At 38.9% G+C, this 17684-nt stretch overlaps 1 protein-coding gene across 3 annotated transcripts in view; it reads left to right on the top strand.

Moving 5' to 3' along the window:
• DAPK1 (death associated protein kinase 1) overlaps window positions 1-15463 on the top strand; it is a 91754-nt gene extending 76291 nt beyond the window's left edge. For all 3 annotated transcript variants that reach the window (XM_062640161.1, XM_062640168.1, XM_062640152.1), the window contains 8 exons: window positions 306-383; window positions 3206-3428; window positions 5923-6111; window positions 7875-8072; window positions 10326-10464; window positions 11764-11884; window positions 13188-13376; window positions 14023-15463. In XM_062640161.1, coding sequence (XP_062496145.1) covers window positions 306-383; window positions 3206-3428; window positions 5923-6111; window positions 7875-8072; window positions 10326-10464; window positions 11764-11884; window positions 13188-13376; window positions 14023-15255 — 2370 coding nt within the window. In that variant the 3' untranslated portion in view covers window positions 15256-15463. The remainder of the gene's footprint in view (window positions 1-305; window positions 384-3205; window positions 3429-5922; window positions 6112-7874; window positions 8073-10325; window positions 10465-11763; window positions 11885-13187; window positions 13377-14022) is intronic.
• The last annotated feature ends 2221 nt before the right edge of the window (window positions 15464-17684 follow it).

Here is a 17684-nt window from a genome sequence, read left to right as displayed (position 1 = left end):
ATAAATTCAAAATATCTTATTGCAGTGGTATGCAGAGGCCAATTTGTGAAAGAAATGCCATTGCTCTTCATTGTACCATATCTTTTTTGGACAACTGAAAAAAAGATGGGGATTCCGGTAGGGTGTGATCAATATTGGTTGTTGTGTGGGTTTTGTTGTGGTTTTTTTTTCCTTCTGCCTATTGCAGTTGCATCTGACAGCAATTCTGTTGCTGCCTTGAGTAGCTGAGCTAAGTTGCATGTGGGGTTTTTTATTGTCAGAAAAAAAAGGAAGGAACTGCTGCTAATATATTTGTGTTTTGACAGGATGGGAAAACAGCAGAAGATCTTGCCAGAGCAGAGCAGCATGAACATGTAGCCAGTCTGCTTGCAAGACTTAAAAAGGTTGGGAATGCATGAATTTTAACTGTGGTTTTCCTGTTTTTAAGATACCAAGAAAAGTTTGACCGTGGAAAATCATGCGATAAGATTCTCATCAAAGCCACTCTGAAGAAGCAGTTGCAAAATCCCTACTGGAATGGTGTCTCTTTCTTTCGGGGAGGAGGATTTTTTTGTTTGTTTGGGTTTTGTGATTTTGTTTTTAATTTAATTCAAAATTATGCCCTCAGTTAAAGCTAGTATGTACATACTAACAAAAATGGCTACACTAACCTGCACCACTAATCTATCATATCCTGTCTCTGACATTGCCTGCAAAACAGCTAAGGTGTTAGAAAAAATTGGAAAATAAACTACTGAGAATTAGCACATCCCACAAGAGGACTTATTTAACCTACCCATCACCATTTTAGTTAGATCAGGGTTATGAAGTATGAGGGGGTTGTGCCTCTTCTGGAAACTAATACCATATGGAAGAGTTGCGTAAGTTTTCAATGTCTTCTTTTAATTCTGGAATTTTAGAATGACAACTAGAACAGAAAGCTCGTCTTCCCAGGAAGCGAGGCTTGTAAGGCAGTAGGTCTGACACATCTGATAGTGCATTGATTATTTTGGACAGGCAGCATCATACAGAATGTGAAGGTTCAGGGACCACTTTCCTGGACATTACAGACAAAAGCCAGACCAGTTAAAAGAACCCTGTTTTAAATATGATGATGGGCCTGGGGAAAACTGAAATAAATGAACATTGCAGAGTAGCAATAGAAGATTGTGCATGCCAGGCATTGCCAAGGTGGAAGTAGAGTCTTATCCTTTAGTCCTGCCAGTAAAACTATACTTGCTACAATTGTAAAGTATATCAGTGAAGATGGAAGAAAGTGCCGAAGTTCAGGCTTCCTTTGCAGTGATAGCTTTTGTAAATGTTTGTGGTAACAGGATCTGGTTTTTGCACAGTTGTATCCCCACACCGAACCCTTGCTGGTGTCTGCAGGCAGATAAATAAAATTGTGGTTTAGTCAAGATCTAGATATGAAATTAATACAAGTTGGCCTGGAACAAAAGGGAGGTCAGATAAATCATCTTCTGAAAGAGATGTTAGTAGTTGTTAACTTTCTTCTTGATAGCAGAGTACATTTAATTATCGAAGCCCTGCATATATATATATATATATATATATATATATATGTGAAACATGTCTTATATACTTCATCAGCACAGTCATTGCAACAGAGTCAATCTAGTCAATCGAAATGAATGAATTACATCAAACCACTAACAATACTCTAGTATTATTCAAAATGATCAATATAATCTAGTACAGAGCGTGCCTGACACTTGTTATCTTTTCAGTGCTTGTGAAGGGGTTAGTTTCTAATAGCACATGTGAAGAACCTACTGTCTTTAGTGTTACCTAGCGGTTTTTAGAGAGGATTCAGTATTAGCCATAAGGGGTTCAGTATTTGCATTGTGACTACTTAATAAATGTCTGTTGGTGAGGAAGGAACTAAATTAAATGCACTACTATTTCTGTCAAATTTCTCAGCTTAATTGCTGCATGCTTATAATTTTGGGGAGCTGTAGGTGCTCATCTAATGACTCATCCTACGTGTTAAACTCAGTACAAACGCAGAACAACAGAGCCTCTGTCTCAGCTCCAAATAGGGGAATGAAGGAAGGGAAGATGAAGCTACTTCCTTTGCCTTTTCACTTTTCTGCTATCTCCAAATTTTCTTAAAGCCCGTCTTTCTGTGGCGAGAGACACGTGATAGTTTGCTGTCCTGCACTGCACCCCCTTGCTAAATTGAGTTTCCAGGCTCATTTTGTGTGGGAAAGATTATCCATTTCTGATTACCTCTTGCTGAGGAAAAAGAAAGGACAGATTTGATTTGTTCGTTCCTATCTTTGGCAGGAGCAGGAGTGTCCTTCAGATACTAAAAGAAAAGATACAGATGAGTAATGGGGAAGCTGAAAGCTCTTCTGTAGATGTGATTGGGTTTGAAGAAGGCCTATGTAGGAGGATGAGATTGCAGCTATGAAAGAGACAATGAGTGCAAACAGAGGGCAAACTGTGAAAGGTTAATTGAGTAGGGAGGCTTGGGAGTAGGGAGGGAGATGAGTATAGAGGATGTACACTTCCAGTAGAGGGCTAGAAAAATGGAAAATTAATAGTCTGCGAGAGGTCTTTTCATGTAAAGAAGAGTAAGTGTGGGGAAACGAGAGGTAAGAGTGGTCTGGGAAAAGGCATACTTATCTTGCAAAGAGCTGGAGTGAAAGTAAACAGAGAACTGGATGGGGGAGAGGGAGAGGGAAGAGGAGAGTTCTCCCAAATATGAGAAGTGCAGAAGAAGTCGATGTAAAGAGGAGGGGAAACACACATCAAGTTTCAGACTGCTCAGGTAGTAGATGTCCCTGCAAAATTCTGCAATGCTGTGTGTATATGTGTATTATATAAGATTGTGGATATCAGTTATGCTGTTGAGAGTGACAGGTAAGGAGAACGGGTACTGAAAGAGGCTAGGTTATCTTCCTTTGCCCTCTCTGTCAGAGGTCAGAATGATCCTATTCACAGATGTTAAGCTTGAACTCATGTGTGATTTTCATGAAGACTCACGGTGGCGCTTTGAAAGCAAGCTGTCAGCTGTACCTTGTCTACCTATTCCTGCCCTTCTGCCAGTAACTGATCACTTGCATGGTGAAGCAGATAAAGGAACTGCTCCAGATGAACACCAGCCTGGCAAGAAGGTGTCACCTAAACCCTGTGGTTTGAACTTACTGAGAGGCACAAGTTCCCTGCCACATTCTGATTTCTTCTTTATGTTGACTTTTAGGATGCTCACCGGGGAATTTTTATCCAGCAACTGCGACACACACAGAATCCACAGCCCCGGATCAAACTGAAGTTGTTTGGACACTCAGGTGCTGGAAAAACAACCCTCGTGGAGTCTCTCAAATGTGGCCTGATACGAAGCTTTTTCCGAAGACGAAGGCCTAGGCTCTCGTCCACAAACTCGACCAGATTTCCCCCATCTCCTTTGTCATCCAAACCCTCAGGTATGGCTTTGAAGCTGTAATGTTTGAATAAGAAGACATTTCCTCTTGGTCTGTGTAGCTCCCAAGGAAGAGCTGTTGGCTGCACTGCAAAAGACAGGACACACAAATTGTTTAAGAAACCAAAGCAAAAACTGGGGAGGGTTTTGACTTCCCTGTACACAGGCTTGTACCTACAGTAAGAGCAAAGGGGAGCAGGCAGTGTGGAGGATGCAGGAGCAGTTAAGGTTTTGTTTACTTACATGAACTTAAGAGAGTGGAGGACAGGACTTGTGAACACTGGCATTTATTTTTCACAAAATGCCCTAGGCTGTGATGCCAGTGTCCTGACCACATGTCACCGTCATGATTTTGGGGATTAGGTTTTGTCAGTCTTTTCTTTTTGAGTAGCTCCAATAAACTCTGCGCAGAATTGAAACAGTTGCTGCATCTTTTTGTGATCTTCAGTAATAACAGAGCATTCAGACTGCCTCTGATGCCTTGGAGTGCTGTTCTGTAAGGTACAGGAGCGCATTAGCCCAGTTAGAGATGTCTAAAATTCTCTCCAAACAAGGTAGAAATAGAGGTTTTCTAAACTGAAATAAATGTGTGCTAATAATTGGGAAAACTTTGCCCACGTGTGAAGCTGGAAGAGCTGCAGAACGTGGAGGAGCTAGCTAGGTTTATACTTCAGCATGTGCCTGACTTTGGAGGAATCTACAGCTGTGGTGAAAGTACTCTGGAGAGAGTAGCAAACTATTTGTCCAGGTGCCTTTTCTAGTCCTGAGAGACTGCACAATATACAAGCTAAGCAAGCACGTGGAGAAACAAATTTGAATTGATATTTAGAAACAGTCTTAACTAAGTAAGTTTTAGATGGGGTCGAGGGTTGCCTTTTTCTTTAAAAACTTTTGGATAATACTTGCAGGTTTAGGTTTTATTCATCATTTTTAAGTAACGTTAGGACAGTGCTAGTAGTAGATTTTGTCTCTGCTTTCTCTCTAGTCACCTGGGGAAGCTAAAAAGTACTCAGAGTGGCTTAAGACAAGATGGCTGGCACAGAGATTGTTATTGCATTTGCAGTTTACTTAACATAAGAGGCTCACATCTGTGATGACAGAAAAAAGAACTGATTAAAGGAATCAACAGAAGTTCTTGATTTATTTATCTTAATTTACTGTGTCATACGAGAGGAGATAAGCCACTCAAAGAATATCAGTCCCTGGAAGTTTCTATCAGTACCTGGAGGCAGTTCAGGAAGGTTTTGACTTAAGACAGATTTTTTTCAATGTTGGTTGGTATCAGAAGCAGAGGATAGGTGTTATGTACTCACACCATCATAAAATCTAGACCACACTACTAGTCATATTGGCAAATCATTATAGAAATAACGGTGAATTCAAAGTGTGCACTTGAAAACAGCTTACCTAAATATAAACCAAAAAGTTGTGTAGTGCTATGCACACTTGAAACTTGTGCAATTCTATGCAAACAAAGCTACTGTGGCATTATTTTCCTGTTTGGTTTTTGCTTGTTTCAGCATCTGTTCCTTTGAATGAAATTCCTTATATAACATATAAATAACGTTATGGGTTGAGTGACATAATCAGATAAACATTAAAACCAGCACAATTTGATCTATACTTGATCATGTTTAGTGGTGGTCTTGGCAGTCCTGGGATAATGGTTCGACTTGATGACCTTTAAAGGTATTTTCCAACCTAGTTGATTCTGTGGTTCCATGTGCTTAGGTTTGTTTATATTCTGCAAAAATAAATGTGTGGCCTCACCACGTATTTATTTACAAGAGCCTAAAGATACCAATAATACAGTAGATCAAACATTAAAATACAGTTTTACAGCTGACAGGTGCTTTCTATGTTAAAACCCAGTATTAAATGCAATGTCTAGTAAAGGAGAGGAAACTACTTTCTCCACTAGATGGTGCCAGTCAATTACAAAGCCCTTTCATTTCTCTTAACGGAATCAGAATTAGGCAAGAACTGAACAAATTGCTTACTAGTAAAATAATTTTGGTTAAGGGCCTGCTTTTCTCCCCCATCTCCCCAGAAAGGTGTTGTTACATAGTGACATTTTTATCCTTACTTACGGGAATCAACAATATGAATAGGTAGTGATATTCCAATAAAAATAGACCATACTGGGAAATTGCAGCACTTAGCTAAAAAAAAACAGCTTATCTTTGCAACATAGAAGAATTTTAACTATTGAAACTTTTCACTCACAAATCTTCAGGTTTTGAGTTTTTCTTCTGTGCTTCCTCCCCAGCAGTATACATGCTAAAGGGCAATAAGTGCTATATGGGATCATTCTAATGTTGTCCTTTTCAGTCAAAGAAGGATGTAGTTTGGTATTCTCACAGCTTGGTAGTCATCTGCTTTCTTTGAAGAGCAGTTTGTTTGTTTAATCAGCTTTTATGCTTGCATACTTAATTTTGAATTGATCTGATTGTGATTTTCACATGTTTTGTAATCTCATTTTCCTTTCCCTGACCTAGTTTCAGTAAGTATTACAAATCTTTATCCTGGTTGTGAGAATGTGAGTGTGAGAAGCCGTAGTATGATGTTTGAGCCGGGCCTAACCAAAGGAGTATTAGAAGCTTTCGTTTCACCTGCTCATCACTCTCACTTACCTGCTGATGACCAGTCCACCAAGGCCATTGATATTCAGAATGCCTATTTGCATGGTAAGCAAAGCCGTGGGATCGTGTGCCTTAATGATGTGGGACAGTTAATGCCATGTTGCTTGTTTTTTAAAATAAAACTGAGAAGAAAAAAAAATCTGACGATACTGTAGAGACTGTGGTTGAAAACTCAACAGTGGTGGGATTTGGTTTGTTTAAGCAGAAGGTAAATCTGCATAAAGTTCTATACCTGTAATATACATACTAATCACTTGTGTCAGGTGCTTATAGTGTCACACAGAAATGTTTTTAAGGTAAGTGGGGCAGGAGGAAGGGAGGAAGGAAAGACTTAGTATAATAAGAGTGGGTTAGCAAACAAGGCTCCTTCACCAAAACTGTATGTCATTTGTGCCATATCCTTATTGGATTTAATCTGGTCCTATAGACCCAAGTGTCCTCGATATGATAGTTCCCAGCTGTATGAATGACCTACCATTCTTACCCCGTAACAGGGCTAGAGCATGTTTGGTGAGCCCTGGAGCCCACCAAACATGGTGAGTGGAGCTTCTGATTCCATTGTTCTTTTAAAAGGAAAAGATACACATGTTAGCAGTAAGAGGTCAGTCAGAGAAGTTGTCATAACTACATATATGGCTTTGACTGTGAAGACCATACAAAGTGCTCATATACACCACCAGCCATACTAATTATTATATAGGGGTAAGATCTCTCCCAGTAGGATCTCTTCTTCATAGTGAAAATGTTCTGAATGCCTTAACAGCTGCAATTTTGATTCTGATTTAGGATTAATCAAGATTTTTGTCTTGGAGGGTGAAAACTATTTATGAATGCAGTATATACACACTAACACACGAAGTGACAAAATGTTCATCCTAGATGCTGAAAAATTTGCCATGCAGCTAAAGCTTGTTCTTTGTCCAGGCTAATTTCCTCTGTCTTTGAAATCGAGTCAAGTTCTGTAGTGAAACAATTGTGCAACAGACTGTCAGAAAGGGTTTCTTTTCTTTCTCTGTGCTGTCTTGATATAAAATGAATACACATGGGTGAACTCTGAATAGCTGTACTCTTAACAGCAGGTTTGAGGTTTCTAGCTTCTAGAAGTTTAAGGTTCATCTTAATCAGCATTTTATTTAAATAGAGGTAGTACAAGTGCAGCAGACTTACCCCTAATCAGATGGTGTATCTGGGAAGTACTATATACTGCAACACACTAATACTTTTCTCACCTGAAGCTAAAGGATGGCAACAAGAAGCATGGATCTGTTGGGATTCTTAACATGGTGATTCTTAAATCCTGAGTTAATAATGAGATGTGAATATTACTGCAATTCTGTAAAGCAGAAGGCTTCTTTTTGTCCCTCAGCTCGTTTTAATAGCAGCAGTGACATGTTAAGAAGAACTAATTTAAATGCCTAGATTTTGGGGGTGAGCAGGAAAAGAAGCGAAGCTGTAACTCTTGTTTTGCAAGTGAATTACAAGGCAAAGGCAAATTTAATGTGTGAGGGTGCATACGGTTAACGCACAGGTGTTTCCATGTGGCATCCAGCTGACTGTCTGAGAGAAATGAATGTGAGAGAGGAACAGATTGTGAGCACCGAACTTCTCAGCCTCTGAAACTGACTGAAACCTCTTCCCCTTGTTCATGATGATTGCATCTGCAGTTGTCATTCTCATATGGGTTTCATAGGGTTTATCTTTGTGAAAGTTTAAATCAGATTAACTCTTTTGTTTGTCTTTCCATGGCTGAAAGATGCTTTGTGCTTACTGATAAAGTGTGATCTTTTCATCTGTTTGTCTGTTTTCAGGAGTTGGTGATTTCAGCATCTGGGAGTTTTCTGGGAATCCTGTGTACTTCTGCTGTTATGATTATTTTGCTGCAAATGATGCCACAGCAATTCACATAGTGCTTTTTAGTCTCGAGGAGCCTTACGAAATCCAGTTAAACCAAGTGACCTTTTGGCTCAGTTTACTGAAATCGTTAGTCCCAGTTGAGGAGCCAATAGGTATGCTCTTCTGCCTGTTAATTAAATAATACGGAACTGTAGAATAAAGCTTCTTGTCTTTCTCTGCAACTTTGTACATCATCTGTGTTGAGCACTGTTATGTCATCCCCATGTATTCAAACAAACTTCACACAAGATTTCTTAGAGAAAGGGAATTATCTGTGGAACAAGCCTGAAGAGTTGTACACACCACTTAATCCAACTAGAAGTGATCATGAAGTGTGGTGCAGCCTCCTGCGGCACTGGGATTTACATCTGTAAATGGCACATGAAGTTTTATGTTAAATAAGCTGTGTGGAAAAGTGTTTCAGAGGGTTGGAACAATTTAAAACCAGTTTTAGATGTATTGCTTAAATTCCACTTAAATCTAGCCCAAATTAACAGCATTTCCAGCATAAGTTAGTCTTGTCAGTGAGAACAGGACAGAAAATAGTGACGTGGCATTATCTCTCAATAAATGCAACTTTAACATGTTTAACTAGAGTTGTCTTGGGACTTCAAATATGTTAACCTTTTGGTGTATCAGGGTGTACAGAAATTGCTATTTCTTGTAAATTTGACTTTGTATATTCTCAGACTTTGCACAGGTTTTGAGTAAGTTTATTTGTTTTATATATAAGCTTTCTAACAGTTACTTGGCAGGCAAACAGATTTATTTTTTTAATCCTTAAAAGGTCTGTAAGTCTGGGTATGTATACACCATATAAATTTTTTGTGCTTTTAGCTGAGCATTGATCTGCAGATTGTTGCAGCTTCAGGGATGAACCAAGGTCTGGCATGTGTCTTGGTTCTATGAATCAAAATATTATTCCAGCCAGTGGATCTAACTCAGCACTCACAAGCACGTATAATGCTGCTAGGGACTCAACAGACAAGCATATTAAGTATTTATGTAGTGCAAAGAGTATTTCTCTCTTTTTTGTGTTCTGCTCAATTCTGTGTGCATTGTCTCAGACAAATAATGATAAGGATGAGCCCAGGAAGACCTTCAGTTTTCAGTTCAGGCATGTGCATTTTGCATTTTAGATCAAGTTACAGTAGTCACAGAGGTTAACAATATGAGCATTTGGATCTACCCAACATGAAATTACTTCTGGAAGTAAAAGCTCAGAAATATGCAAAAAAAAATCAAAGCTGAAAAAAGCAGTGAGTTTGCAATTGTGGAAAGCTATTAACAGCTCCTCAGTCTATAGTGAGGAAGCAGTTCTTGGTTTGACTGTGTTAGAATTTAATTGTCTCTTCCTGCTGAGCTGATTATCAGCATTATTTAAATACTTTGCTTAAATCAGTGTTTATAATGGTGGGCTCAGTTTGGGTACCCATGCGTTTTTGTACAAGTTCTTTGTAAGTAATCTGTAGTAACTGATGTTAGCAGAAAACTTATACTTTTGGAATTACTTCATTCAGCTGCCAAAAAAATATATACTAGTACAAAATACTTAACCGTGGAAGTACTATGCAAAGATTTGGGAAAACGTGACTGTTCATGAATTAATCAAGATTCTGTAGCCCTTGGCTGATGAAAACTGATTAGTGATGTAAGCATATTCTCCCATTGAATGTTTTTTCAGATTAAAACAGCAGAATTGGATGTACTGTCATTTTTTAAAAAATAGTTTAACAATGTCTCCTCTTTTCTGCAAGATAGTTTGAGAAAAGATTGAAAACTCTTGTGTTCCATCCTGTCACCTCATTCATGTCATTTGTTTCTTTCTTTCTTTCTTATTCTTTTTCATGGTTTCTGACAGGCTTTCCTACTTAACTCTCACCTAAGTGAGAGGTCATTGTTTGTGTAAGTACTGCAAAATAGCATTCATGCTAATGTATGAATGTTGTAGACCTTCTGTGTTCTACTTACAGTCCTCTAATGTGTACCTGTAGTATTAAGCATCATCCAAAGATTGAGAGAAACCCTTTGAAGAAGCTGTTATTTTTACTTCTTTTCCTCACACTGTCAAAGTGTTAATAGATGTCATTAGTGTTATTAATGTTTTTGTTAAAACAATAAAGTCATGTAGTGTCAATGTATCTGATGATATTCAAGCAGTCTACCTAGATAATCTTATAGGCAAATAAAAACCACAAAGCATCAGTGGTGTACCCACATTGTGGTTGTGCTTAGAGCTGGTAAATCCACTGCAAAAATGAATGGTATGAAGAATGTAAAATGTATTGCTACTTTCCTGGCTTAGTAAGGCAGCCATCTCCATAGGCATGTCTAATAGTGAGGGAGTGCTCTTGTTTCTCTTCCAGCATTCGGTGGAAAGCTGAAAAGTCCGCTGCGTGTTGTTCTGGTTGCCACACATGCTGACATAGTGAATCTTCCTCGGCCTGCTGGGGGAGAGTTTTGGTATGACAAAGATATGTCATTGTTGAAAGAAGTAAGGAACAGGTGAGTGGGGAGTGTGTTATACACAGCACTTAAACATGCCAAGTGGAAAGAAAAAAAATAATAAATGGATAGGAATATGTAAAATATTTTTATGTGGCTTAAGCTTTATGATTTGATGTTTTGAGTATGTTCAGGAAGTTTATACTGTGCAAATATTTAGTCACTTACCATTAATACAGTGAGCAAGCTGCCTGAAGTGACCTAAAACGAGCTAAGTGATGCAAAAATCAGTTGAGGCTTAGGAAGTCTCACCCTGTAAACACTGGGATTCATCCGAAGATTCATATCAGACATCTGCCTAACACTTGGTACTCAGGTTTTGCACCAGTCTCAGAAAAGTGGGCAGTTCTCAGCTACAGACTCTGGGTGCAAAAGAGGAAGCTTTACAGGAAAGCCACCTTTTGCTCTGAATCGATTTAGGATGGGCAGGAAAAAACTTAAACCTGGAGGTACTCCCTGCACAGTTTGTGAAAAGCTGGGTATTGTGGAGTCACACAGGTGACAAGGTTATCCAAGAGTTACCTAGAAGTTAGGGAAACTTCTAGCCTTCTTCAGCAAATGTTTGGAGAGCATGCTGGTTGGAGATGGAAAAGGGAAATTTGTCATCGACATACTGTTGTATAAACTGACAATAATTTATGTTCACAGTGAGCACGTAAGCGGGTAACACATGATATGAGCAACCATCCATACCTGCAGGCATAGATACTTGTCTGGACTGTGCAAGAAATAGATGTGGGAATCCCAGTGCAATAGTGGCAGGGCAGTGTCTTAATCAGTTGAAATAAACCAACAGAAATACCTGCATAATCGTTGATGTTGGAATACTTTTAAATGCAGATAAGTCCAGAGCTAAGAAAACAAATATGTGCTGTTGAAAAAACAAAAGGAACTGGAGAAGAGAGCTGGTGTCAGTAGCAATGACAACTGAACTATTCAAAGTGAGAAAAAAGAAAACAGCAAATACAGAGACCTTAAAAATAATTAATTTCCACTACCCCTCCTTTAGTAAAATGTTTGAGTTTGTAATTTCAAGTCTTGTGATGCAGTTGTTACTTTCTAATAAATGTTCAGCCTCCATTTTTTGGAAATACAATTTTCTCTCAATATCTCTGTTTATTTTCAAGAAAATTGGCAGTTGTACTCTCTGTGCTTATAAAATAACTTAGCATAATCAGTACTTAAATGTTTTCATTTTAGGAGACAAATAACTGTAATTCAAGACTGAAGTACAATTGAATTAAGAAATAAAACTGGATTTGGGACTACGTAAATAATTGCTTGCTTTTCCTCTTTTAGATTTGGAAATGATCTTCAAATTTCAGAAAAGTTATATGTGTTGGATGCTGGAGCATCTGGGTCTAAAGATATGAAGCTTCTCCGAAATCACTTGCAAGAAATAAGAAGCCAGATAATTTCTGTAAGTAGTTTCTAATGGTCTGTGTTGGACCAGCCAAAATGCAAGAATCCTCTGCAATAATTTACTGTAAATGTAGTACTTACATTATGTAACTTCAGTGAGTGCTGTTCAAATTTTTTAGCAGCTTGCATGACAAACATGGTGATAAAGAAACTCCTGACAGCAAAGATTCAGTCAGCATTTTCGAAATTATAGGTGTTTTATTAGGTCATCAAAATGATCTCTTTTAAAAGGAAACAATTCAAGATTTTCAGTTCAAAGGTATAGTTTCATGGTTTTAATTGACAGTGACATTGATTCTGTTAGAAAGATAATTCCCAATATAGATGTGTGAACTGACTATTAATTAACTTTTTACTTTTTTACTGAAAAATGTGTGCTTGGAGGTGTATAGATGTGGCTAAGTATATGTAAATGAGACTGTAGGTAAAATAGCCATGACTTGATGTTATTACTAGGAATCCACAGAATTTCTGGTGATATCACAGGAATCCATAACAACAGTGACCAAGTCAAGTCGATATGCAGCCTGTGCTGTATGGTTTTAAATTTCTTCATACCATACTTGTGTGACACACTAAGACTTTCTGTAGGCACTTCTGATAGGCTGGGATTTTTTTTAAATGAATGAAAAGTGAATGTATTAGTTCATTCTGTAGGAAGTGTTTGGGTTCATACCAAATTCAGTCTATTTTACATTCCCAGTGGTCTCTTGATTTAATAAGCTTTTCTTCTCTGCCAAAACTTTATCATAGCCACGCTCGATAGCTTGAAATCTGGAGGGCTTTGCTGCAGAAGATGTGCATGCTGTGGCTTGAGAGTGCAAGGCAACAGTGAGGTCCAAGCGAATCAATAAATAAAAGTAACATCTTCTTATCTGGTACCCTGCTGTCTCCCCTGTTGAAGTACATTGGCCCCGTACAGATAATGTTGACAATTTCTGAAATAAAGATTATCTTCTAGACCATGAAGTTGGTCATTTGACATTTGACAAGGCAGGACTATATAAACCAAGCTTTGTTTCACATGTCAGGATTCTCTTTGTAATCATGTTTAAAAAATCTTGTTTTAATTTAATCGAAAAACACTTTATTAAGAAAATGTAGATCTTATGGCAAGCAAATGGGAGAGTAAGGGTCCATCACAGGAGGAAGTCTTTAGACATGAATATACGCCATGAATATATTAGACTTTGTAACCTCCATTAAAAATAAACCCAAAACCAACAAAAAAAACCCACAACAACAGTACTGTCATTCTCTGCACAGTAGAATTACAAACATGTTTTCTGTGCTTTCATAAGAGTTGCCCACCTATGACTCATCTGTGTGAAAAAATAATCTCCACACTGCCTTCATGGAGAAAAATGAATGGACCCAACCAGCTGATGTCGTTGCAGCAGTTTGTATACGATGTAGAGGAACACCTTAATCCCCTAGCAAGTGAAGATGACCTACGGCATATTGCACAGCAGTTGCACAGCACAGGAGAGGTAAGTGTTTTTATCTAAATTGCAACTCTTTATTAGCAAGGTGCTGCTCTGGTAGAATATTGATTAATGAGATTGAAGCAGATGTCTATAGTTTGGAAGTTTGTAGCTGTAGTGTGTCTTGTAGCTTGTAGGTTTTTTTCCTCCTCCCTTTTTAAGACATCATAAAACGTAGACTGGTTAATAATGCTTTTTTGTTATCATTATTGTCCTGTGGCTCCTATTTCATTCAACAGCATTTCCTTGAAACAGGAAGAATTGCAGTTTATTCTGTAGTTGTAAGAAAGTAAAATACCCAGAAAGTGTAAGTATGATTTCATCTTTAATGAAGCAGTGCCTAATGTGTTAACTGCATATGAGAAATTTGTATGTCCATTAGAAATTGAATCAACGCATAACACCTTTGCATAAACAGCTTGCAGGGCATGGCTAGGCTGTACAGCTGTTGGATTCTAAAGGCGTCATTACTAGTGAAAATCAAGAACAAGACCTGCTCTTTGTTCTGAATACTTGTAAGAAAATAAAATGCACTGTTTTTCTCTTGTCAGCAGTGTTAACAAAATGATTGGTCAGCAAGTTAGGGAGGAAAGAACATGGGGTATCATGTACTTCACAAGACATAAATAATAACTTTTATATTTATGAACAGATTAACATTATGCAGAGTGAAACTGTCCAAGATGTTGTGCTTCTGGATCCTCGCTGGCTCTGTTCAAATGTCCTTGGAAAAATCCTGTCAGTGGAGAACCCAAAAGCTCTCCATCACTATAGAGGTCGGTACACTCTAGAGGATATCCAGCGTCTGGTGACAGATAGTGATGTGGAAGAACTGATACAGATTTTGGATGCAATGGATATTTGTGCAAGGGACCTTAGCAGTGGAGCAATGGTGGATATTCCTGCTCTCATAAAGACTGACAATCTCCACAGGTCTTGGACAGATGAGGAGGATGAGGTGCTGATTTATGGTGGTGTTAGAATCGTTCCTGTGGAACATCTTACCCCATTTCCTTGTGGAATTTTTCATAAAGTTCAGGTGAATCTCTGCAGGTGGGTTCATCAGCAAAGCACAGAGGGAGATGCAGATATACGTCTATGGGTAAATGGATCAAAGATTATGAATCGTGGAGCTGAGCTTTTAGTGCTGCTGGTCAACCATGGTCAGGGTATAGAGGTTCAAGTTAGAGGACTGGAAACAGAGAAGATCAAGTGCTGTTTACTTCTGGATTCTGTATGCAGCACCATTGATAATTTAATGGCCACAACTTTACCAGGCCTTCTGACTGGGAAATACTACCTTAGTCCTCAGCAGCTGAGGGAACATCATGAACCAGTAATGGTCTACCAGCCTAGAGACTTTTTCCGTGCACAGAGTCAAAAAGAGACATCACTAACTAACACTATGGGGGGATATAAAGAGAGCTTTAGCAGTATACTGTGTTTTGGGTGTCTTGATGTGTACTCCCAGGGAAGCCTAGGAATGGATATTCATGTTTCTGATCTAAATCTACTTACCAGGAGAAAACTAAGTCGACTTTTGGATCCACCTGATCCTATGGGGAAAGATTGGTGCCTTCTGGCCATGAACCTAGGCCTCCCTGATCTTGTTGCAAAGTACAATACAAATAATGGAACACAAAATGACTTTATCTCGAGCCCAGTCCATGCTCTCCTGCAGGAGTGGAGTAATGCTCCCGAGAGCACTGTAGGTATCCTAATGTCTAAGCTGAGGGAATTAGGTCGCAGAGATGCAGCAGATTTTTTACTGAAGGCATCTTCTGTATTCAAAATAAATTTAGATGCTAATGGTCCAGAAGCTTATGCTTCTAGTTGCAACAGTGGCACTTCTTATAACTCAATTAGCTCTGTAGTGTCACGGTAAAAGCAGGTGTTTTGCATGGACATACTTTCAAACTGCAGAAAGGATAAGAGATACAGTACAAAAGGTTCTGTGCATTTTAGTTTATGAGCTCTTACATCAAAGGATCATTATCCTTCTCTAGCACCACCTTTTGTGCATAAACTTTCTACTTCTAACTGTGAATTGTTGCTCTTTATCTATTAAAAAGGCTGGTGTACTTCTGGTGTTTCAGAGTTATTCTTTATACATAATGTGCTGCTTAATACTGCCATCTTAACTGGAAAGTTTTTATAAAATACTTTGAGTCTCCCCATAACACGCAAGGGGAGAGGAATAGCACATATTACCTGAAATGTATATGTCTTATACACACCCTTTTTTTAAAAAAATTTCCATCACATCCTCTGCTTAACATTTTCTTATATTTGTAAGGAGAGAAAAGAAATCCACCATTTGTGGTCAATCTGACTGAATTTCAAACCATCTTATTGTTTTTAGCTGATAAAGTGAGTGCCTTTTGCAGAAGGGAGGGTGCAGTTGATTTGAATGACCCTGCTGGAGTTACAAGAACATGCTACCTCTGTTTCACTTAAATCGTCTGCATGCTTATCATTGCGAGTGGTGCTTGCCTTTTGATTTTTTTCTGCACTTCTAAGACATTGGTGATAACTCACACAGAGCATTCTTGTACCAGTACTATGGGTATAGACATGTGATACCTAATCAACTTCAATTACAGTGGGATCATAATGTGAAAATCTCTTAAACTTGCCAATTACCATGCTTCATTATTTCCGTGCACCTCAGGTAAAAGTTAGCTTTTCATTATAGAATTCGAAAAACACAAGTGTTGGTTACTGCGGAAAAATATTGTAGAACTGTCAGTCGTTTGTGTATAACAAAGGTTTTCTACTATTAGATCCTGCATTACTTTACTTCCTGTACTTGAAAACTTCGATGGGGATAAAAACAAAAAGGAAGCAAGGTTTCTTGCAGTGATAACTTTAAAATTGATAGGAGGGAATATGAACCATTTTCTGTTTTGAAAAGCATGTAATTTAATGGTGCGATGTGTGTTTGTTTATATATATTGTATGTACATACATTAATACTATTTTTTCCTTAATCTTACAATGTAGTAAAATTTTAAAGGATTTTTCTACAAATAAACTGTTGCTTGTTGCATCCGTGACGTTCATATTCTGTATTTGAAAGGGACTGAAACTTGTCTTTTCCTTAGTGTCTCAATCCTGGAGAGGCAGTGGCTTCTGAAGTTCTGGGAACCCTCTGTTTCATTTCAGGGGAATTTCTTAGAATTCAGGAGGAATATTTATTCATTTTTTACTGCAGAGGTGGTCCCTCTGCAGCAGAGGGATTTGCATTCTGGTTGACAAATGGTAAGCCAAAGCTCTGTGCTACATAGCTTCTCCTTTGTGTTTTTCTGCAATGGAAACCAAAACAGCAGACATGAGTCTGTCATCAGGAAGCTTCGAGTATGCTGTGCTGCAAAGGGGATTAACATTGCATTAGAGCCTGTGCTGCAGTATTAGTCCTTTACATTAAGGATCCCCTCATCATGGGGGTTGGACCTGTATAATCTTAAGGTCCTTTCCAACCCTAACCGTTCTACGATTCTATGACATGAGTGCTATGGCTGCTCATTTAAACCCTCAGCATCACTTACTGATAGCTGCACAGTCTCAGTACAGCACTCTATGCAGGCCGCTCTCCACAATACCTCCTCCCTGTGTATGCTGCAAAGGAGTTAAATAGTCATCTCTTAAATTGATAGTTGTCATTTTCCACTGCCTTTCTTTCCATATTTTCTCTTGTTTCATTAAATTCTTCCCCCGGCATCACTGGGCTCCTTTGTTAGACATTTCTTGAAGTGTTAGTCCTCAATGAGCAATGGTTCATATTCCAGAGAGTTGTAGTCTATGGGGCGGAGTCTAGTTGGAGGCCTGTAACTAGTGGAGTGCCTCAAGGGTCAGTACTGGGACCGGTATTATTTAATATATTCATCAATGATTTAGATGAGGGAATTGAGTGTACTATCAGCAAGTTTGCTGATGACACTAAGCTGGGAGGAGTGGCTGACACGCCAGAAGGCTGTGCTGCCATCCAGCGAGACCTGGACAGGCTGGAGAGTTGGGCAGGGAATAACGGGATGAAATATAACAAGGGAAAGTGTAGAGTCCTGCATCTGGGCAGGAACAACCCCAGGTTCCAGTATAGGTTGGGGAACGACCTGCTAGAGAGCAGTGTAGGGGAGAGGGACCTGGGGGTCCTAGTGGACGACAGGATGACCATGAGCCAACACTGTGCCCTTGTGGCTAAGAAGGCCAATGGCATCCTGGGGTGTATTAGAAGGGGGGTGGTTAGTAGGTCGAGAGAGGTCCTCCTTCCCCTCTACTCTGCCCTGGTGAGACCCCATCTGGAATATTGTGTCC

Source organism: Pezoporus occidentalis, unplaced genomic scaffold, assembly GCF_034315485.1.
Source record: "Pezoporus occidentalis ecotype Australia unplaced genomic scaffold, CSIRO_AGI_Poc_V1 ctg117, whole genome shotgun sequence".
NCBI lineage: Eukaryota > Metazoa > Chordata > Aves > Psittaciformes > Psittacidae > Pezoporus > Pezoporus occidentalis.
The sequence above is the reverse complement of the archived record's forward strand: the minus strand, read 5'-3'. Positions and strand labels throughout refer to the sequence as shown.